Source organism: Phyllobates terribilis, unplaced genomic scaffold (assembly GCF_046119375.1).
Source record: "Phyllobates terribilis strain yellow unplaced genomic scaffold, ASM4611937v1 Scaffold_1__5_contigs__length_1240528914, whole genome shotgun sequence".
Lineage (NCBI taxonomy): Eukaryota > Metazoa > Chordata > Amphibia > Anura > Dendrobatidae > Phyllobates > Phyllobates terribilis.
The window spans coordinates 417,423,807-417,447,603 of record NW_027362761.1 but is presented as its reverse complement, the minus strand read 5'-3'; the positions used below and the strand labels follow the sequence as shown (position 1 = coordinate 417,447,603).

The 23,797-nt window shown below is 40.6% G+C and overlaps 1 protein-coding gene across 2 annotated transcripts in view; it reads right to left on the bottom strand.

Annotated features, from left to right (window-relative positions):
- The window catches only part of TRIM36 (tripartite motif containing 36), a 132,006-nt gene that overhangs the window by 5,443 nt on the left and 102,766 nt on the right, over positions 1-23,797 (bottom strand). For both annotated transcript variants that reach the window (XM_073677178.1, XM_073677186.1), the window contains exons 3-8: positions 20,537-20,862; positions 14,162-14,308; positions 11,693-11,788; positions 11,309-11,562; positions 7,002-7,123; positions 253-540 (exon numbers count right to left, since the gene is read on the bottom strand). In XM_073677178.1, coding sequence (XP_073533279.1) covers positions 253-540; positions 7,002-7,123; positions 11,309-11,562; positions 11,693-11,788; positions 14,162-14,308; positions 20,537-20,862 — 1,233 coding nt within the window. The remainder of the gene's footprint in view (positions 1-252; positions 541-7,001; positions 7,124-11,308; positions 11,563-11,692; positions 11,789-14,161; positions 14,309-20,536; positions 20,863-23,797) is intronic.

Genomic DNA, 23,797 nt, shown 5'->3' with positions numbered 1-23,797 from the left:
CCACTGATCCAAAAGGCAAAACATGAGAATACACACATGAAGATTCTTTCTTGAATATTGCCACACATACAGTAAGTTTGTTGTGTCACTGCCTTGTTTTACAAGCATGGAGGCATCAGAAATGCAAGATTTGCTGCCATTTACATTCCATCACCTCTACAGTGATTGAATAGCCAGTGCCTTGCAAATAGCCGCCCGTGTGTCACTCAGAAGCCCATGGGACAGCGATCGGAGAAGGTTACAAAGCTTTACCTGGAGCAGGTGGTGTCTGGAGGACGACTTCTTTGCTATGGGTGCTGCACATGGAGCCCCTAAGGCCCTGCACCCGGAAGCAGTAGGAGCTGTTTAGGTCCAGATCAGAGATGACTTTACTTGTACTTGTTGCTTCAATTTCATTCCATGAAGGATCTTGATTATCAAGTTTGCGGTACTCCAGAATATAGCCATCTGTGAAGCCGGAGTCGTTACGCTGATTCCAGCAGATCTTTGCGTTGTTGTACACTCTGCTCTCATCCGTATTGATCTGCGGCACCTCTAGAGCTAAGAATATACAAAAAGATACATGTTCAATAAGGAATTTTTTTTTTTTTTTAAAAACAATTTAGTTTTGTAATAAATTATAATCTTGGCATCAATCCATACCAATTACTACTATGAAAAAAAAAGTCTTTCAGGGTCCTGCAAGTTAGCACTGCATTTTTCAGACTATAAAAAGGCACACGTTGAGTATTTGGGGATTTTTTTTTACCTCCTTATTTGTAAACAAAAACCAGAAGTGGGTGAAAAATACAGGAGTGGTGCACGGTACTATTCTACTTTTCGTCTGATTGTATTTTTAAGCCAGAACCAGGAGTAGAACAGAGGTAAAAAACTGAATGTGTGAACATGGCCTAAAAGACAATTTTTCAGCAAGAAAAAAAAATCATGTTGAAAAGTGCCTGCGTCTTATAGTCCATAGGCAGCTCTCCTCACCCTCCCGCCCCCTGCAGTGAGAGACCACCTCTGCCTTATGCTCAGTGATCTGGGAGCACCTCAGAGAGCCGCTCCTCCCCCGATCAGATCATGATACAAGTGGCCATGCAAAGCTCTCCCCCTGCCGGACACAGACTTGTGATCAGTGCAGCGCAGGAGAGAAAGCACCATCGTCCAGTCTGCCACACGCTCCTCTGCTTCCCCCCCCTTCCTTGATTATCCTCTCCTCCTCCCCCATGTCAAGGAAGTGGCGCCAATGTCAGTGGAACTGAAAGGTGAAATTCACTGCAGAGCAAATTTTGGGGGCTTCCTACATAGACAGTGGGACAGTATAGAAGCAGTGCTTAAGTAAACTGGCAGAATAGTTTTGCTACTTGTATATATGTACAAGTGATGTAAAGCGACAGGTCAATCTAAAAAAACAAAAAAAAGTGTGTTTTTAGGCCATGCTTAAAACTGTGGTTATTGGGAATTAAAGCGAACTGTCCTAGGTAGAGCATTCCAGAGAATTGGCGCAACACGTGAGAAGTCTTGGAGACAGGAGTGGGAGGTTTGGATTATAGAGGATGATAGTCTTCTGTCATTAGCAGAACGGAGGGCACGGGTAGGGTGGTAGACTAGGAGGTGTAGTGCTCTGCTGAACCTTTGATCACTTTGTGGGTGGTAGTGATAAGTTTATATTGGACTCTGTAGCGGATGGGCAACCAGTGCAACGACTGCTGCAGGGTAGAGGCATCAGTGTAGTGGTTGGAAAGGAATATGTATGATCCTTGCTGCTGCATTCAGGATGGATTGTGACATTACATTAACCCCTACACTTACTTTTTCAGCCTCCATTCATACATTGCAGCTTGAAATGCAAAACTGGCTTTCTAAAGTTATTTAGGGCTTGTTCACACAATGTATTTTTGCCGAGGAAAAAGAAAAGCAACGTTTTAGAATACCAGCACAATGAATAAGCATGTGCAGCTTAATTTTTCCTTCCATATTTAAATCATTTATTCCCAATCTACAGTAAGTCAATTCTATCGGCGGTTTTTGCTGAATTTCACAGATTCAAACGAATGGGGGAAAAAAAAAAAAAATTTCACGGATTAGTTTTTCCAGCAGATTTTTCTGCATCAAATACCAATTTATGCACATACTCAAGTGTTACCTTAGCCTATTCCTACTTAGTAATTAAACTTCCATAAATTAATCTATGAAATATATTTTTTCCCCGTTTATCTAAACCTGGTGAATCCTATAGTCCAGTGCGTCTTATAATCTGAAAAATACAGTAATTATATAAAAAAAAAATAAATTAAAAAAAAGGGACTTCATGCAAGATTTCTTCAGAATGGCTTTAAGAGGAGGTAATGTGCCTGAAAGTAAAAGATTGCATGAGAAAGACAAATCAGTTACTTGCGTCCCTTGACTGTGCCAGAACTACAGCTGTCACAGTTTGGAACTACAGTACTGTACAAAAGTTTTAGGCAGGTATGAGAAAAATGCTGCAAAGTAAGAACGCTTTCCAAATAGATGTTTATTAAAGTGAAAAGCGAAAGAAAAAATGTAAATCAAAATTTGGTGTTTTGAAGGCAAAGGGTGGCCACACCAATCAATTCTTCTAAGTAGACTTACAGAAAAAAGAAATCAAATCAATCTGATGTGAACGCACTTTATCTTCAAAAACAGTATAGTTTTTTTTCTTTTGTACAAATTTGGGGATTTTGTAGGATTATGGTCATGTGTAACCAATTATGTCAAACAGGCGATCATGATCTTCACTTTCATATGTAGGTAGAAAGTCATTAAATGAAACAGCTGTGTAGGTTTAAAACTGGGTGAGGAACAACCCTACTCTGCTACAAAAGGTGAGCATGTGGAAGAGTTTCATATCACAAAGCATATGCCATAGCAAGACTGAGCACAGTAACAAGACCAGGTAGTTCTACTGCATCTACAAGGTTTCAAACAGGCAAAGATTTCAAAGCAGAATGAGGTTTCAATATGTGCTGTTCAAGCTCTCCTGAAAAAGCACCAGGAAATGGGTATTGTGTATGACCTTAAAAGCAGTGGTCGGCCAATGAAACAGTGCAACAGATGGAAGACACCTAACGGGTACTTCCCGTTGATAGTGGATGACCAGCAGTACCATCAGCTCAGGACTGTCTGCAACTAGTGGCATCCAGCTACACCCATCTACTATATGGAGAAATCTGGCCAGAAGAATTGTGGCTATAAAACACTGAAATTTCTCCAAGGTCAAGCTACTCAACTATGTGCAAAACAAAGAACTGAAGGAGTGCAGAAAAATAGTAGAAGGCTCTCATGACTGACTAGGCAAAACATGAAATATTTGGCTGCAACAGAAGGTTTGTCCGTCGAAGAGATGGACAGCGGTATTAAAATAAAAAATAAAGTTTACACTGAAAATGCTAAGAAAATCGACAACTGTTTTGAAAGTTCCATATATACACTTCATCATGTGGCAAAAGCCATGAACATTGACTTTTTCAGACTATATGTAGTTTTAGTAATGCTATTTAAATTCCTGAAGCAAACTTCAACTGAAGACTGTTCCGCCCTACATTGCAAAAGCAATATACCCCACCTCCTCTTCAACATATTATGGTACAGTTTATCAAACCAAATCTGATCTCCCTGGGCCCCTGGCAGAGTCTCCTGCATGTAGATAAATTGAAATTCGTGAGTAGCTGACAGCTGCTGGAAGGGCAAACTTTGCATTGATCAGCATCTCTATGGTTACAAGGATGTAAACAGTCAAAGTGAACACAACTGCCCAAAGGCAAACAGTACATATAAGAAACCTCACATGGCAATGGAAGTGCAGTATTTTTCATGCCGTATCCATAATATCTGATGTAAAAACTATGCATACATTTGTGTTCGGGGAACTTAATTACTTCTGTGGCTGCAAATGTTTTTCGGCAGTGGCAAACCGCAAAAGTGCAATATCATTCAAATTTTTGGATACATCATGGCAATGTTTGGTGTAGCAAGGATGGTAAAAACAGGCTTATATATTATATTATATTATATATACACACTTGCAAAAGTATTCACACACCTTGCCATTTTTTGTGTTTTGCTACCTCATAACCTGGAATTTCACCATTTTGAGGTTTTGCATCAGTTAGTTTAAAGAACATGCCTACAACTGTGAGCATTTGGTTTTCTTTTTTTTTTTCATCATAAACCAACAAAAAAAAATAGGACAAAATAACTGAAAACTTCAGTGTGCATAACTATTCACCCCCCTAAAGACAGTACTTTGTAGAGCCTCCTTTTGCAGCAATTACGGTTGCAAGTCGCTTTGGATAAGTCTCTATGAGCTTTCCACATCTTAACACTGGGATTTTTGCCCATTCCTCAATGCACAACTGCTCCAGCTCCTTCAAGTTAGATGGTTTGCTCTGGTGAACAGCAATCTTCAAGTCTGACCACAGATTGGATTAAGGTCTGGGCTTTGACTAGGCCGCTCCAAAACCTTTATATGTTTCCAATAAAAAACACTAGGTCATTGTCCTTTTGGGAAGAGAACCTCTGTCCCAGTCTCAAATCACTGAGACTGAAACAGGTGTTGCTCAAGAATATTCTTGTATTTTGCACTATTCATCTTCTCCCTCGACTTGGACCACTTTTCCTGTCCCTGCTGCCGAAAAACATCCCCACAGCATGATGCTGCCACCACCACATTTCACTGTGGGGAAGGTGTTCTTTGGATGATTAGCGGTGTTGATTTGGCATCAGACATAACGTTTACTTTCGTGGCCAAAAAGTTTAATTTTTGTCTCATCTGACCACAGCACCTTCAGCCACTAATTTGGGGAGTTTCAAAACGAGACTTACAATTGTGTGCAAGTAAAGGTCTTTTTCTGCTCACTCTTCCATAAAAGCCACCTCTATGGTGTGTATGGCTTATTTTGGTCGTATGGACTTATACTTCAGTCTCTACTTGGGAACTCTGCAGCTCCTTCAGGGTTACCTTTTGTCACTGTGCTGCCTCTCTGATTAATGTAGTTCTTGACTGGGCTAAGAGTTTCGGTGGGTGGCTCTCTTGGCAGGTTTGTTGTGGTACCATGTTCTTTCCGTTTGATAATGGATTTAATGGTGCTCTGGGGGATCATCAGAGATTGCAATTTATTTTATTTTTTTTTTATTAATAACCCAACCCTGACTTGTACTTCTCAAAAAACTTTGTGCTCGAGTTGTTTAGAGATCTCCTTGGTTTTCATGGTGCTTAGTTAGTGGAGCCTCTTGCTTTATGGTGTTTCAGCCTCTGTGGCCTTTCAGCAAAGGGAGTATATACTGACAGACATGTGACACTTAAATAGAACACAGGTGGACTTGCCTTCATAAGTCACATGCTAAGCGAAAGGAAAAGCTCGCACCAGAAATTTTTAGGGGCTTAAATCGCAAAAGGAGTAAATACTTATGCACGCCAATTTTTAGTTATTTGATCCTATAAATTTATGCCTATATTTTTCTCACTTCACCAAATTCTATTTAGTGCTGATGCATCACATACAAATCAGATTACAACCCGTGTTTAAATATTTTTGTGATGTAACAAAGTAGGTAAAACGCCAAGGGGATTTTTGCAAGCCACTGTATATGGCGGTCATATCCCACCGACAGGGTCCTGTGGGAAGATATGACAAAGTTTGAGCGTTAAGACTGTCTCTTGGCATACGGTTAGCGATCCTCTGACCTCAATTGAGGGATGGTGAGGGGTCTGGATAAGAACTTGTACAACCCCTCATATGAAGAAACTCATGTTCAGATCCAAGAACTAGTAACACGTATTGCAGATCTGCGAAACATTTTCTGCGGTGATCGGACATTTCTGTATTTTATCCCATTCATTTATACTGTCTTGCTTTTATACGTGTCAATGTATTAGCTCATCTTTTGTAATCCTTTAAGCACTGTACTCTTTGTATTAAAAAAAAAAAATCTAAACTTTTATAAAGTTTGTTACTTGTTCTATATGTACTCCAAACGCAAAGAGGGAAAGTATAGCTTGGTTGTATTATCCTGTGTATTGCCAAGTGGTCAGGAAAGCAGGGTGGCATGTGTGCTGGTAGTTCTCATCTATGAACTGCTCCAATATTTATGGCCACAACTTCTCTCCCCTCCCATACTCCTAGTTCTGCTTCATGTCACTTGTCTCATCTATTGCTTTATTCTTGTGCCCTGCTGTGTATAAATGTGATTCTTCAGATTGTGTTCTACTTGCCTGATGAAGAGGCCCGAGTAGTCTAGAAAGCTTGCAATTTGTTAGCCATTAAAAGGTTAACTGAATAGATGGTATCAACCATTGAGGGCTCTCAAATCTTAATATTTTTCTAACATTTAAATGTGTATTTTAGTACATTTCTCATAGAACCCCTTTAACTTACCATATAACAGATTGGGGTGTGGGGTGGAGGGTTTTCATCTGTTCCACAAAATTACATTTTATAATAACTTTATTCAGTGGTTTGCTACTGTTAAGGACATATCAAATAAGTGGTTTTAAGCAATTTTTTTAATATATTGATTTGCATCAACATATTCTGAAAGTTAAACAGATTTCTTTCTTGAGGGGAGCTATATAATCAGTACCATTTAGGTGTTTTTTTGATAATTTCATTCCATTTTACTAGGGGAAGAAAAACAATAGATTAGTTCAGATGGTGCTGGATACAGTGATTTGTATGCAGCAAGTAAAAGTGTTAATCTATGAAGTTTGGTTTTTAATTTTTTAAACCTCTTGAACTATTTTTACTGTTCTGCACTACAGCTTGCCTGGCCGTTTTGCACTGTACTGTTCAGTCAATGAGCTCCTATAAAGCCCTGTCTAACCACAGCTGCTGCGGTTACTATTCACGTGGCATCCTGGGTGTTAAACTGCCACAAACCAAGCTAGATTGAGAAGAGTGACAGCTCTATAACACAGATGGCACCCTCCATGCAAGTAGTGGACTCTTTACACTCCTAGAACATGTATTCTCTACATATGGCAGATCAGTTACATTTACCTTTGGAGAAAGATAAGTCATTCAATAAACCTTCCTCCTTAGAAATATCAACCAAATAGTCTTCAAAGCTGGAATCTGCAGCTGGGCGGAAAGTTTTCAAAGATTCTGAAGCTTTCTGAATTCTAAAAGACAATTTCGACCATAGATCACAATATGAAAGAACGGCTAACTAAAAAAAAAAATATGTATAAAAAGGTATGTATACCTTAAAAAAAAAAATTATGTATAAATGGCTGTAACCCCTACATGAACAGAGCATTTTCGTTTTTCGTTTCTTGTTCCTTCTTCCCAGATCTATAACTTTTTCGGTCAATATGGCCATGTAAGGGCTTATTTTTTGCAGGACTAGTTGTACTTTTGAACAGCATCACTGGTTTTACCATATCTTGTACTGGAAAACGGGAAAAAAATTCCAAGTGCGACGAAATTGCAAAAATAAGTGCAATTCCACAGTTGTGGTTTTTTTTTTGTTTTTTTTTATCACCACGTTCACTGAATGCAAAAACTGACCTGCCATAATTATTCTCCAGGTCATTTTGAGACACCAAACATGTATAGCTTCTTTTTTATTTAAGTGGTAGAAAAAAAAACAAAAAAACGCTATTTTCCGAGACCTGTAGCGTCTATTTTTCAGGATCTGGGACTGGGTTATGGCTTATTTTTTACGCGCTGAGCTGATGTTTTTATTGATACCATTTTGGGGTAGATCTGATGTTTTGATCGCATTTTATTGCAATGTTGCCGCGACCAAACAAACACGTAATTCTGGCGTTTAGGCTTTTTTCCCGTTACGCAGTTTACCGATCGGATTAATTTTGTTTATATTGATAGATCGAGCGATTCTGAACACGGCTATACCAAATTTGTGTTTTTTTATAGTTTTATTTTGAATGGGGCGAAAGGGGGGGGGGGGGGTGACAAACTTTTTTTATATATATATTTTTAACATTTTTTACTTTTTTGCATGCTTCAATAGTCTTCATGGGAGACCAGAAGCAGCACTTGCCTGATCACCTGTACTACACACAGGCGATGAGCAGATCGCCTGTGTGTTGCAGATTCGCTCACTTGCTATGAGTGCCGACCACTGGGCGGTGCTCATAGCAATCTGACAGTGACAACCACAGGGGTCTCCTGCAGACCCCAGGTTGTCATGCTAACCCATCGGTGACCCACGATTATGTGGCGGGGTCGCCGATGGGCACATCCAGTTTGCGAGAGTTAAATGTCGCTGTCAGAGATTGACATTGTATTACGCACAATGTCAAAGGGGTTAACAAGAAAAATACTCACCTGCTGTTAAGAGGAAAAAGTTTGAAAATGAATAGTTATAAACTTTATCTCCATCTACACACCCCAAAGAGATAAAGAAAATAAACTAAACTAATTGCTAGTGTACATTTTCATTAGTTTGTCAGTATGACTAGCACAGCTTTGTTTTTTTGTTGTTTTTTTTTTAACCCTCCGTCACATACAATAGGCCTGACAGGCACATCTCTTTTGCTTTCATTTCTCCTTCCTCACCAGATTGTGAGGAAATCCTCTCCCTCCAGGTAGTCTCCTGTCTCTAGCAGCTCTGTGAAACCTCATACCACAGTTGGATTGCAGAGCTTCAGGAGGTCAGATATAACTGCGCTAATCTCTCAGGCTCATTGTATGTGAACACGTCACACGCAATAAGGTTGGTATTTTATGTTTTTTTTCATCACAATTGTTTATTTAGCTTGTTTTATGAATGTATAGCACAAAGTGTGAGGATATTTCATAGAAATAAGGCAGATTAAAAAAGAAAGTGTGCTGCTCAGGCATATACAGTAGTTCCCTAACACATTCCTTCTCTTGCTTCAGATTATCTGCTGAAATGGAGAGGAAAATGTACAATTTATCAAAAAACCTTGATGTTGAGGAAGTAACAAACATGCTGTTAGATGATGCAGACCCCACACTGTATGAGGATTTAGGAGAGGAAAGTGAGATTGATTCTCATGATGAGGTGGAAGTATGTGAAGTGGATTCTGAAACAGAGAAAGATGGTGACAGTGATGAGGATGAAGATGTAGAATCTTATTATATGGGAAAAGATAAAAAAAAAAAACAATGGAACAAGAAGCCACTCCAGAAAAAACGTAGGGAACCTCAAAACATTATTACTCACCTTCCTGCAGTTATAGGAACTGCAAGTAATGAAAAAAACTGCAGTTGAATGCTGGAATAGTTTATTCACAGATGACATTCTGGACTCTATTGTCACATATACCAACCAATATATAGACATTAAAGGACAAGTTCATCTGCAACAGAACCATCAAGGCCACAGATGAAATAGAACTGCGTGCTTTTTTTGGATTATTATACCTTGCAGGAGCTTATAGGGCAAATAGACAAAGTTTGGAGGAACTTTGGAGTAAAGATGGGGATGGAGTTGAAAAATTTGGCGTTATGTCCATAAACAGATTCAAGCTTCTAATTCGTTGCCTTCGGTTTGACGACAGAACTACCCGAACCGAACGTAAAACACATGACCTACTTGCTCCAATTCGTGATATATTCCAAAAATTTGTTGAAAACTGTAAAAAAAAAGCTATTGCCCTGGGGAGAATTTCACTATTGACGAAATGCTCCCTGATTTTCGTGGTAAATGTGCCTTTCGTCAATATATTCCATCAAAGCCTAACAAATATGGAATAAAAATGTATGCCCTTGTTGATGCCAGTAAGACCTACACTTACAACCTGGAAGTTTATGCAGGAAAACAACCAGAAGGTCCTTACTGTGTCAGCAACAAACCCAGTGATGTTGTAAAAAGACTGGCTGAGCCCTTATTTGGATCGGGTCGCAATATAACAGCTGACAATTGGTTTTCAAATTGTGATCTGATTGATTATCTGAAAATGCAGAAGCTTTCATATGTCGGAACTGTAAGAAAAAATAAAAAGGAATTGCCTACACAGTTTGTAAGTGTGAAAGGGAGACAACAGTACAGCAGTATGTTTGCATTCCATAATGGAAAGGTTTTGGTTTCCCATGTACCACAAGCAAAAAAAATTGTACTTCTATCAACACTTCATGATGATGATGCCATCGATCCTGGGACTGAGGCACAAAAAAACCCGGAGATAATTACATTTTACAATGCAACCAAAGGGGGTGTTGATACAGCTGATCAGATGTGCTCAACTTTCAACGTCAGCAGAAACACCAAACACTGGCCAATGGTCAAATTTTTTGCTATGTTGAATTTGGATGGTATAAATTCACAAGTCATTTACCTTGAAAACAAGCTTGAACCACTCCGTAGACGATTCTATCTGAAAAAATTGGCCCATGAACTAGTGCTTGGAGAGCTACGCAGAAGTATGAAAACAATCGGTATCCCCTCTCGCCTTCAAGTTCAGCTCAAAAGATTCCGCCCAGAAGATGATAGTGAAAATTCACCACCTGCACCACCTCCCAAAAGAAGGAGATGCACCACCTGCACCACGGAAAGCAGAATCAGAAGGCTTTCTAATTATGAATGTCACAAATGTCATAATGCAATCTGCCTGACACATGCAAAAATGATGTGTAATTCTTGCTCTTTGCTCTGCAAGTGTAATTTTTCTGGGGAAACTTCAGGATCTAATTCTGATTGAATGCGTGTTTAATAGTACTTAAGGTACCTTAAAATGAAGTTTGTTTCCATAAATTTTCTTTGTAGAGTTTTTTGACAGTCGAACTGGGGACTATTTGGCGGGAGTTTTGAAATGTTTGTATTTCAGAGTTATTAGTTTTATGTTAAGTAAATGGGTTTTTTTTGCACCCGATTATGTGTAGTCTCTTTTATTACATCCCTATGAAGGTCACTGATCACTTTTAGAACACTGAAATTGCTAATATTAGATATTATAGGTATTTTTCTAGCCTGCGCCTGACAGTCACATTGTATGTGAACTCGTTAGAACCGATATTGTATGTGACGGAGGGTTAAATTAGGAGCATATAGTCTCCAGCAGCTGTCATCTCAAAAAAACACTATATAGATTTACTAATCCCATCTAATTTTATATTGGTGGACACAGAATAGACAGTCTGAGAATGTGTCAGATTTATCACAGTGGATGATGTTGTTACATTTTGAGCCTATTTCCAGAATCTCTTGGCTCTTCCTCTTTGACCAATGTTTTTGCACACCTCGGCACATCTTAATCTGCGTCCACCGGTGAAGACCGATCTTGGGATGAGCCGCATACTGTGCTAATTTTGTGTCTTCGTATTTCAAACCCAAGTATGTACCAGATATTTAAAGCCCTGATCTGTTCCCGACATACCTGGTTTGGAGCTGCTTCGCAGTTTGAACAAAGCAGGAGTGATCAGTCTCCTTCAAGACTTCTTGTGCATATCCCACAAGCCCATTATTCTCCAGGAGGCCCTGATATTCCTCCAGCTGACTCTGTAGTTTCTCTAATCTAGAGGTCTGGGAACTCCTTATAGACTGCAGCACAAAAGCTTTTCTATCTTCCAAAATATTAAATAGTTTCTCAAAGTTGTAGGTAGCCTCTTCTATGGCTTGATCTCCATTGCTCTGAAGGGTTAAGGAAAAAATTAATAAAAAAAATGTGGAAATATTTTAAACAGGGATCAATAGGGAGGCTAAGAATCTTCAAAAGAGCTGATCTGTGTCTTTAATAAACCCAATCAACTATACCGCATACCTCAGTTCTTCTGATTAAAATCTCCAGTTCTGTTATCTGGGTCTTCACTTGACTCTCTTTGCTGATAAGATAACCGATGCCCTTGCTAAGCTTCTCCTGTAGGACCAAAAAAGCAATTTTATTATTGTTAATCATTGTGCCTTATAACAAATGGCTTTAGCAAATTTGGACTGAACTGCATTAATTTGGTACTCCAACCAGGGCAAGACCGCTCCACCACTCAGTTATAAGTACAGCAGACTATATTGACTGGTTCAGTCAATATTAATGTGTATGGGGTCACCAGTTGACAGAAGGAATACGTTGATCGGGCATGTCAAATTTGTAACTGACTGCGTTGCTCTCCCAGAGACAAGTAGAGGGCTGGGGTGTCAGGGTGTCAGCTAGTGGTTCAGAGAACATGGTCGCTTGGTTGAATGAACGGGGCAGTGTATGGGAGAGTTGGCCAAGATGGCTGTCGACTAAAGTATCCTACGCTCAACAGGCATCTAATGTGTATGGTTGGTTGTAATGTGTTCTCAATGGAGAAGACAAGAGATGGTCACTGCCAGATACCCATCTCTCCAGATACCTCTAGCATATGCTCATCTCCAAGAGAACAAAAAAGTGAAATGAATTCAAACCTAATCTCCCAAAAACAATTTAGGATGGGGGCACAAGGTGGTAGTTTTGTCCATAATGTTACCTTAGATTTAAGTTACTGGCAAACAACCACTTAAATGTGTGCTAGTTAAGGCAAAACATATCTTGTATTGTTCTTAGCTATGCACCAGTAGTGCCACCAATCAGAGGTACACTAGGTGTAATGTTTAGGTGTCCTAATACTTTTATCCATGTATAGGAGCTTTTATGACATCTCATTTTAAATCCATAGTCATTAAACGGCTTTTCGCATCAAAGAGCGGACTAACTCCATATTAAAGGGCATCTGTCAGTTGGATCTACCCTCTAAGCCACCTACAAGGGTATGTAGGTCATAAGTTGTTGAACTAAGTCATTTTAATAATATGTGCTCCGATGTTTCATTCCAGAAAAATCCACATTTCTTATATGGGCTGGGCATGGATCCTTCTGAGAATCTGCCTCAAAAGCTTATTTTAAATGAGAGGTGGGAGACACCAATGTGAAACATGCAATGACCGACACTCTAAACTCACACACCGCTTTGCAGCGAAATCAGAGCCAACCCAGTACAGCAGAGCCAAGCTTTAGCACATTACAAACACATTTGCAATTATCTTCTCAAAGGGCTGTCAGCTCTGCCTGATCATAAACAAAGCAGAGTTGAACCTTGTCTCATTACAATCACAACACACTTGCAATTGTCACCACAGTGCTTCAACTTCCATCTCACAGGCAGCCAATGTGGGGAAAGGGCAGTTCAGCCATCACTGCAAGATGTGGTGTTCGTAATGAGGCAAGGTTCAACTCTGCTGTACTGTGCTGGTTATAAATCAGGCACAGAACAACTATAGATGCCAATGTGTTTGCAATGAGAACATTCAGCTATACTGTACCACTTTAGCTCTGCTGTCACAGCAGGGCTGTGTACGATTAGGAGAGCAGAGCATCAGTCATTATAGGTCATACACTGGCTCCCTTTCATTTATAATAGATCTGCATGAGAATTTGCCTACATAGGTTATGTCTGGCCCATAGTTCTTAACAGCTCATTTACATACAAGAAAAACGTGGCTCTCTGCAATAAGTCAGTGGATCGCAGATAGACCCAAATTCCCCTTTAAGGGTATGCGCGCACAGCGTCAGAGTACCCACAATTTCTGAAGCAGAAGACACTTTAGAGAAAACCCTGCTGGCATTTTTCTGAAGTATAGTTTTTGCTGCCTTTCCAGTTACTTTTCTTGTGGCGCCTTTTCTGTTGGATTTCTACCTGTTATTACAACGGAGCCATCCTATTACAGGACCACACTTCAATTCAGAGGTCTCTTCATAAAGAGCCATTCTGTTACATGATAGATGCACTAATATGGCCTTACAAGATTTGTAAGTCACTGTCCGAACCTAAGGGATGACAGCCAAGGCAGACACGCGTTTCAGAGGGTAGACTGTGCCGAGAATGGTTTGGGTGACTGAAAAAGATCCTTTACACTAATAAGTACCAGGTACCCCATTTATCTGTATATTACACACACGGCTTGCTTGACCAATTCCCCATGTCATGTTGGAACACTCACTGAAGGGTCAGATATGGACTATGATACTACATAGCGGCACTAGTAATTCTGGAAAGAATTTGCATCTCCTAACCATGGAGCATTGCACTCCACACAAACTTAAGAGCCAGTCTATCTTAGGAAAGCCAACCACACCCTGAGAACTGGTGTCTGTGATATACTTGTAACAAGTCACAACACTTGGGTAGAGTCAAAAAGGCATCTCTGAATGTGGATTGTTACTTTAATTATGGCATAAAAATTCAAGGTTTTATAAATTCACAGCAAAGTTTACCTTCAGCGTTTTGTAGGCGTTGCTCATGGTGGTCACTCTGTGGTTTGCATGGGATCCTGAGAGTTTACACAAATGACAAACCGGTCTTCTGCAGATTTCACAATACATGTTCACCTTCTCCGACTCGTGCTCAGGACACATGAGCACCTGAAAATACAAGATAAGAAATATAGTTAGCGATTACTGGTAGATCAATTCATCTATTCAGTCATCATTAGGTCTCACTCAGCACATTTAATAGATAGGGATATGGAATATTGTAATGTATATGTAATATATTACATCTTGCAAGTTTACCAAGCATTCTCATAGGCTCATATTTCCCATTCTGTACAGAAGACTTAAGTTCTCCAGTCTGAGTCTGCTGAACAGGTAAAAGATCTACAGTAGATAAATCTATTGTGAATGGTGCATCTTGAGTGGTCACAGCTCACCTCTCTGCACGGGGATCTTTGCCCCGATAACAGCATGCTCTTTAAATTGAATCTGTCAGCAGGTTATCATGTAATCTGAAAGCAGCATAATGTAGAGACCTTGATTCCAGTGATTAGTAACTTACGCAGCATCTTGAAGTAGTTTACATAAAATCACTTAGCAGGAGAGGCCACCACTGAGTTTGGCAGCTTTCTGAGAACTAGTAGCTTTCTGGCCATCAGTGGTGGGGAAGTGATTACAGAGAACAGGAGGACTACATGGCACAAGCCAACTAGTCCTCTTGTGATCTTCTGCTGATAAAACACGGATGTTATTGAAACAAGCAATCTAACATCGCTGGATTTTCGCAAAAAAAAAAAAAAAAAGGGGGGGGGGGGGGGGGATATACTTTTGGGCAGTTTGTCGACCAATCAGTGCACTGTGTTCCGATCTATATGGCCGTCTGGCTGTGCCCTCAATGCCACTTACATGTCTGGAGCTGGGATTAGGCTCATTGTTAATGGCTGTGCAGTTCTCCAGAAACCTCCAAGCCATTAACAATATGGAAGCACTTTGCTATCATTATGAATTTATTACAGAGAGCCATTGCAACTTTTATGAAGCTCACATCGGACACTTGTTGACCACTATATGGGATCTCCGCTCTTAATATTTGATGCTACAAGTTTCTGGGGCAAAATCTTAACATGAAGGTGTGAAAATAACAGGTTTGCTGTTTTTTTTTTTTTTGCACCAACGCTACATCAATTTCATGCAGCACGGTTAAACAGTGGAGTGAGGTGCAGTACTAATAATTCACGATGGATGGCTTCCCAGGTCGTCCAGGGATTACAAACACCCCTATATGGTTCAGCAACACTTCACTACATCATTCACATCTCAAGCCTTCACGGAATCCTTCCTATAATTAGGCGCACTATATGGGCCGGGCTGCAGAACGGAAGGACGGGAACAATACCATGCATGTTTGGATGCATGTTATAATAAATCTTATATCTTCGTGGAGGACAAATAGTCACGCAAGTGAGCCAAATAAGCGAACAATGGCTGCCTGCCGTATGTATGCATGCATGTATACATATATACATATTTTACACCATAGATGCATATAAGAAGAAAGCTCTAGATACATCCATAATTGCCCCAGTGCTGCAGATGTATAACTGACAGTCTGCAGTACTCTGGTGATTTACTCACTTACCAGACGCTCCCCAAGGAGTAATTAAAAGATCAGTATATTACAATGAAAGCGTAAGGAACTGAATTTGCAATAAAATACACAGATCAGTATAGTAAAAGTAAGGGTGTATAAATGGTGTACAAGACCTGCAGGCTCACCAGCACAGCGATACGACTGATTAAAATACATATTAATCCTACTACATTTTAAAAACGCAGCAGCAGCAGATGGAGCATCAGACACATAGAAACCTAATACCCCAACAACTGGCCATGACCTCAGTGCGGCATCAGATCACCGCCACATTAATGGAAATATAATGTGCCATATGCGAAAGCAGGACGGACTCCGCTTTCTAATGATGGAGCATAAATCAGTATTTTAGAACTACAAGGTCTGCTATGGCCAGTAAATTATAAGGTTAGGAATAAGGTTTCAATGGTATAGACCGGTACCTGTTTGGAAATATGGAAGAAGACAAGAAAAATAATATAGGAGCAGATATGATGAAATGAAGTAATCACAGGTAGTCGCAATACCCTGGAGATCCCATGTAGCTGGCTCAGCAGTACTACCAGTCTTTGGCAGAAGCCAAGATGCCATCACTACAACATAGGACCAATGAGGCCTGTGAAGGATCGGCATGGTCATGTTCCGGCAGCTTGTAAACTGGTTGCACTGCCGGATAGTCAGGGAAAAATAAAATTGTGCAGCCTACACTCTGCCCACTACTAAAGAAAATGAATATTCACTGCTCCCCATGCCCATGGAGAGCAGTGAATATTCATTTTCCTTAATAGCGCGCACACTGTACCCGCAGTGCGGCTCCTGCTGCGGACATGTGTGCCCGCTATTTAATACCATGAATATTCACTACAACCCACTCCCATGGGTTGTAGTGAATATTCATGCTCTTTAATAGCAGGCACATGTGACCGCCAACCACAGTAGGAGATGTCCTGCGGGTACAGTGTGTGAGCTATTAAGGAGAGAGAATGGTCACTGCTCTCCACGCACACAGTCCCGGAGTGGGGAGCAGTGACTATTCCGACACAGCATCTCAGTGTGAGGGCATATGGTAGTGACGCCATGCGCGGCTCACACCGTAATATCAGTGTTGGCAACAGAGCGGGACTCAGCGCTGGAGCAGAGAGGTGGCGAGTATAATTGTTTTTTTTGTGTGCAGCGTGATGGGGGAGAACAGGGGGTGCACACCAGGATGGGGATGAGGGTCACGTATAACAGGATGAGGGGGCCATATATACCAGAATGGGGGATATTAACAGAATTGGGGGACATTACCCCTATAACAGTGTCAGCAGCAGGCCCCTTCCCGCTCATCAGTGCTTACATTTTTTTTTCTATTTTCTTCCTCTAAAACCTAGGTGCTTCAGACTATGGTATATTTAATTTTTTGTTATTTTAGCATGAGTCAGATTTATATATTTTGTTTAAAAGATGGAAAAGCTAAATACACACAAAAATAAGGTAAGAAATTAGAATTTGCAAGCTAACTAAAATAACCAGTATTCACTGGTTAAATTCACAACAGATTCCGCTTACTTGCCTGCAGTAACACCAGATGCGGTCATTTCATATGACCGCTGCAACTAATCACTGGCCTTAGTGTTGATTGCAAGTTGTATGGCACAGGAACACAGATCACTGTTTGGGGGCCATGATCACATGGGTAAATAGCCTATGATCATAAGAGAAGTTGGTGGGGACCTTTAAGTGTCAGGTGACGTATTGTGAGCACTGGTTCTTTGATCACATTCCCCCCACCTTTAGCAGATTTTTTTTGCAATGTAGGAAAGATGCTTTACAAGGTAAACTGGATCCAGCCGTGTGCAGGATTGAGTCAGATATTGAAGTTTACCAAGTGTACAATTGCAACCAATATTTAACCTCCATTGCAAGTTAGGTTTATTAAGAAATTCTTATTTTAGATTGCAAAGTTTGCACAAATTAAAAACAAGTGGTTTCAACACCAAATGTGACTTACTGATCACAGCAGTCTCAGAATTATTCATCCCCTTCACGACAAGCATCTGTAGTAGAGCACTCTTGGCTGTTATAACCTGCTACAAACATGATGCTAAGACACCAGCTTCTGGCAGCGTTCCTGAGGAATCTTAGCCCTCATTCCTCATGGGAAAAGGCCTCCAAGTTCTTGGGTTTGCGTGCTGCAACTGCCTCCTTCAAATCCCAAATATTTTCTATGGGTTTCAAGTCTGACTGCCACTCCAGAATCTTCCAGGACTTAAAAAACCAAGCCTTGGTGGAATTTGAGGTAAAGTATTAAATGAATAGAAACGGCTCTCACTAACACTATCTGGATCGCTTTATTCAGTGCACGTACATCGGTGAGAGGACATGTAGGACAGACTGCCTGCTCTGCATTTCCTCACCTGTGTACATGCACTGAATAAAGCAGACCTAATCATTTAAAAATCAAGCCAGTGAGTGCCGTCTTTTTGTGCAATGCATTGGACCTTTACTCCCGTGTTGCTGATTAACATTGAGCAGTATTATTGGATCAGGCAGAAAAAGTCAGCTGATGAATCAGTCAATTTGTAATGTCTTATATTGAGGAACTAGTGCCAACTAATTTATGGAATGGGACTCTGATGCTTGGGATCATTGTACTGTTGGAAGGTCCAGAGACACCCAAGCTCCAGCTTCCTCACAGATGGAATGATCCATCTTGTTTTTTTGATTTTTTTTTTTTAGGGCCAGAGGAAGCAATGCAGCTTAAGAGCATTACTGAGCCACCGCCATGCTTCATTATAGGTTGGGTGTTGCATTCAGCTTACGCTTCATTCTTCCTCCAACACACACATTGGTCCATAAGCCTGTAGAGCTCTGTTCTGTAAAATCATGAAAAACTAGAGCATCTAAACTTTTGGGGCTTATTTATATGGAATTCAGCATATTGAAGAGGACATTTTTTGTAGTTTTGGGTCAGTACAGGTGTACGTCTTGGAGATGGAAACCTCAAGTGTTTAGTGCTAGCTGAACCACCAGTGCATGCTGCCACCAAATCTTGATGCAGGTCTTTTGCAGTCACTCAAGAATTTTTAACAACCCGTCTCCTCAGGAACCTGGAGGAATTTGTGATTGATTCCTTTCTGCCTCATCCAGGTAAGGTATGTAGCCTGTGTTCCTATAACTGAACTTGTGATCTCTGCTTCCAGCAGTATCTATAGGACCTATCACTGCCTTTGCCATCTGTTTGGTCTAGAAAATTGATTGCCTTGTATTAACAAGGAAAAACAGATAGTAATCTTGAGTTGTCAAGAGGGTAACTAGTGAGCTAGAAAACATTGCTTCAGACAAATGGGCCAAGACTCCTCAGGAACGCTCCCAGATGCAGGTGTCTTGGCTGTTATGACCTGCTGCAAACAATAGCTAAAGAGGCTCAACCGAGTACTAAAGATGCTAGTCATCAAGGGGTTAAATAATTCTGAGACTGCAATGCCACGCTTACACGTTGAGCGATTTAATTTAGTATTTGTAAGCCAAAAACCAGGAGTGGGTGAAAAGTACAGAAGTAAAAAAACCTCACCAGATACTCAACATGTGCACGTGGTCCAAGTCAGTGTGTGTTGGAATTGGAGAAAAACACTTACTTGTATTGAGATATTTAAAAATTGTGTTTTTCTTTCATTGATTTATTGCTCGTTTGTTTTCAATGAGTGTTGAATAATTAAAAGAAAAAAAAAAAAAAAACACCATTTCTCACAATTAAAAAGGTGAGAAAGGTTTAGCAAAAATTAATATTTAGCAATCACAATCTAAGTTTTCTACCTTACTGCATGCATATGTTAATGTCATGAAATATCATGATGAGCTGGAGGCAGACACTAGTAACAGAGCCTCCTTTGCCTTTCCGGACAACTGTCTCTTCATTTTATATCCAGGCTTATTATGTTATGTTGCCAGGAAACAGTGAGCCGAGATATTACACATACTTGTCTCAGAATGTGTGCCGTCAGAGCATTGTGCTCCTCGCCACCTCTCATCTACATGCTCGCTCCAGCTCCAGGCTGGACACAAATAGTGAAGGGCAATTCATACCACACATTATATTTCCTTATAAGCTTTCCAAATACACGCTTATTGCCAATCTTAAAAGGATTTCTCCAGGACTCTGATACTTAATCCTTAGGACAGAACATCAGTATCAGACGGGCAGCCCAATCAACAAGCTGTTTGCAGCTCCCATAATGGTCAGATGTACAGAGATAAAACCGCTCCGAACACCATGTAATGGCCGTTCTCGGGTAGTACAACTCAGCTTCTACTCACTTCAATAGGAGCTAAACTACAGCTCCTGAAAAACAGTCATATTACTGATACATGTTGTACACATCCGTAATACATAACACCCATAGAAATATACAGGGCTGTAGATCCTTGAGTTGATTTTATACAAAAACAGTGTCGTCCCAGAGGCGATGGCTTCTGTTTAAGCTCTATAGACACACTGGTTTCACAAGGCCAGACTCATGCTTGACTAGATCTATACCCCAAAAAGGATTCCAGTAATGCAGAAAATTAGGCAGTAGCCCAAGAAGGAGTTCAGCCAATTCAGGACATTAAATCCCAGTCCTAATGTGTGATACCTTTACAGGATCCAAGCTTATTAGATACTGGGTGACTGGAGTTTCAGAGTCCTAGACTCACCAACAGCACTGCGTATATCCGTTTTTTCTTATATGGAGACATTAATGAGGGTATAAGTTGACAGAACTCACTTTAGGTCTGAAGTTTGTGGTAGGTGCACCATATTCATGCTGGGCTTTGATGGTCCCCCAGGGATGGTTGATCTTGAAGCATTCATTGCAGAAGCTGGCGCTGCAATCCAAACAGCTCTTTGTAGATTCTTGGACTGGAGGTTTGCAAAAGTCACACATGATGGCGGTAGCAGCGCGAGCCGCCTGTCTGTAGCGTTCTACTATAGACTCCAGAGTAAAGTTCCGAAAAAGGCCATTCATTCCCCGCTCTCCAAGGTCCACGTCACGTAAGCAGCCGGGACACGACAATGAAGTAATTCTAGGGGTTAAAGAATTGCGCTTCGACCCTAGAAAGATAATATGATTAGTTAGATTAGAGAACAACAAAATGCGAAGCGAAGTACATACAGCTTTTTTTATAGGCCAAAACTTGTACCGCAAAATTTAATACATACAGAGTATCTTAAGGCAAATTCACAGCATATTCCCTCGATGTATTGAAGAGGAGAGTCCAAAACAATAGGGCCCACTTCTATTTAGACAACTGGGTCCTTGTCTAACGGAATTTGGCCAACCTCACCACTGACCGCAAAACACCCCCAGTGTCAAGACAGGTGCCAATTGAGCCACATTGGCCATAAAGCTACATGATGGAAAAAAATACTTTAAAAAGGAAAATTAGCCCCCCCACACCCAGTTACAAAGTGCCTTCTAGATTAGGGCATCTGCATTTAACAGTATGGATCTAGTACAAACATTGTCGCAAAACTGAGCCATGAGATCCTTGTGTGTGTCTGACAGAGAAAAAGACTTACAAGGGGTTTTCCCACAAACAAAAGTACATTTTAAGCAATAGATCTTGGAATAATAAATAATAACTTCCACAATTGGATGTGTTAAAAATGTTCCTGTGCTGAGATAATCTTATACATGTGCCCCTGCTGTGTACTGTGTAATGGCTGTGTCTGACTGTACAGGAACATGGTCTGATCATATCACATCTCCTGAACAGTGGGTTAGGAGCAAAAGAGTATACAGACATTACAGCAGAGGGATCATAGTTGTTTGCTTAAAAACCAATGTTTTACCTCACAAATAATCAGCTACGATCCCATACCAGATATCCCAATATCTGTATTCTCTCCTTTGCTTCCTCCCCCGCCCATGAGCTGTGGTATGATCAGACCATGTTTCTGTACAGTCAGACACAGCCATTACACCGTACACAGCAGGGGCACATTTATAAAGATCTCGGCACAGGAACATTTTTTATTTTTTAAAAACACATACAATTGTGGAAATTATTCAAAGAGCTATTGTTGACTAAAATTAACTTTGTTAGTGGGAAAACCCCTTTAAATTAGTAGATTGTGATCTGGATATTTGTCGGGCACTTTAAAAAAAGTTTGCTCAATGGAGGGACAAAAAAAAAAGACTGGTGACCCTAGTTTTACCAAGAGTTACAATATAAATTTGTAATTGGTTGAGGTGAAAGGGGGGGGTGGGGGGCTGAGAAAAAAAAATCAAATAGGGCATGTTTGACTTCAAACATGCCTAATCTAGAGTTTCCACAAGTACAAGTGTTATTATACACAAACATACAGAGCCTTAAAAGTAGTCTGTCAGCACAAAACTTTAAACCCAGCACAGGCAGTCCACTGCAACCTTGATGCGGCCGAGCGGTTCAGGGTTCTTTCCCACCTACTTGTTTTCTAACCTAAATCTGCCATCTTCTCCCTTCTGTAGGGTTAGGGTTGTCAAAGAAGGAAATGAGATTGATGCAAAACAAGTTTGTGGAAAAGGGCACTAAACTGGCCACACCAAGAGTGCACAAACCACCAGTCCTTGGTTGTGAGGTCTATCTTGCACTGACAGGCTCCATTTAAAGCACCACGCCAGAATTTGTTTTTTTATTGCACCACTGGAGTTCTTTAAATGTAATTCCCCTGCCGCCACCAGCGTTGCTCCTGTCGTTCTACAGCGCAAAGTGACCTGCTGGAAGCTCCAATTTTTCATGGAACTGCACAGAGGTCACTTTTCAGTACAAGTCTATGGGAGCCTCGTTCTGGCTCACAGACTTGCATTGAGAGCTTGTGACATAGCTTCTCAAATCCAGCCAGCCAGAAGCTGCGGTCACAAGATGGCACCGTAGGACCAGAACGGGATAGAAAAACTGAAGACGCTGGAGGACTAGTATATGATCGGGGCACCGCAGTCGATCGCAGCATTTCAGGAGCAAGGGGAGGTAAGGGCGCCCCTCTTACCTTGAATCTGAGACCCCGCGCTGTGTGCGCGGGGTTCCAATCGTTGCGCATGATCCATCTAACTTGTGTCTGCAGGGCTGAAAGCCTGCACAGCACAAGGATGCAGCTGCATCTCTACGCTATGCAAAAAATGAACGTCCCATAGAAGGGACAAAGTGAAAAAAAAAAAAAATAGTTTGTAAAATTATTTTTTTTATTATTAAAAAGTTATAGCTCAGAACAAAGCAATACAAAAAAAACTTTTCTATAAAAAATAGTTTGTAAAAGCGCCAAAACATAAGAAAAAAATATAAATGTAGTATCTGTTAAAAAACTACTGACCCAAAGAATAAAGCTGCCTTATCAATTTTACCACATGCGCAACGGCATAAAAAAAAACCCAAAAAACAAAATTCTAGTATGTGACAGCTGCCAAACATAAGAACCCGATATGAATCTGGTATCGCTGTAATCGCATCAGCCCGAAGAATAAAGTTGTCTAATCACTTATACCGCACGAGGAATGGCGTAAAAATTTTTCAAAAGTAAAGAAAAAAAAACTAAACAACAACATGACGACTAATGTTGAGCGCAAGTGCTCGTTACTTGAGTTTGCATCGGGTGCTCAGGTATTCAGGTGCTCGAGTGACATGCTCAAGTCTCCACCCCATGTTTCGCGGCAGTTATACGGCCAAAAAAAAAAAAAACACACGGGGATTTCCTGCCATGCACGAGTGATCCACGTGTTTTTTTTGGTGTCTAACAACCGTGAAACATGCAGGGCGCAGACTTGAGCATGTTATTCGAGCACCTGCGATACATGGTGCATACCTGAGTACCCGATGCAAACTCAAGTAGCGAGCACTTGCACTCAAGCCTAATCACAACTTATTCAATATGAGGACCTAATGTTATCAAATTCTGTGTCGTACCTCTGGGTTCAAAATGTTCACTATACCCCTTGATAAAATCCTAGGAGGGGGTCTAGTTTACAAAATGGGGTCACTTGTGGGGTATTTCCACTATTTAGGCACATCAG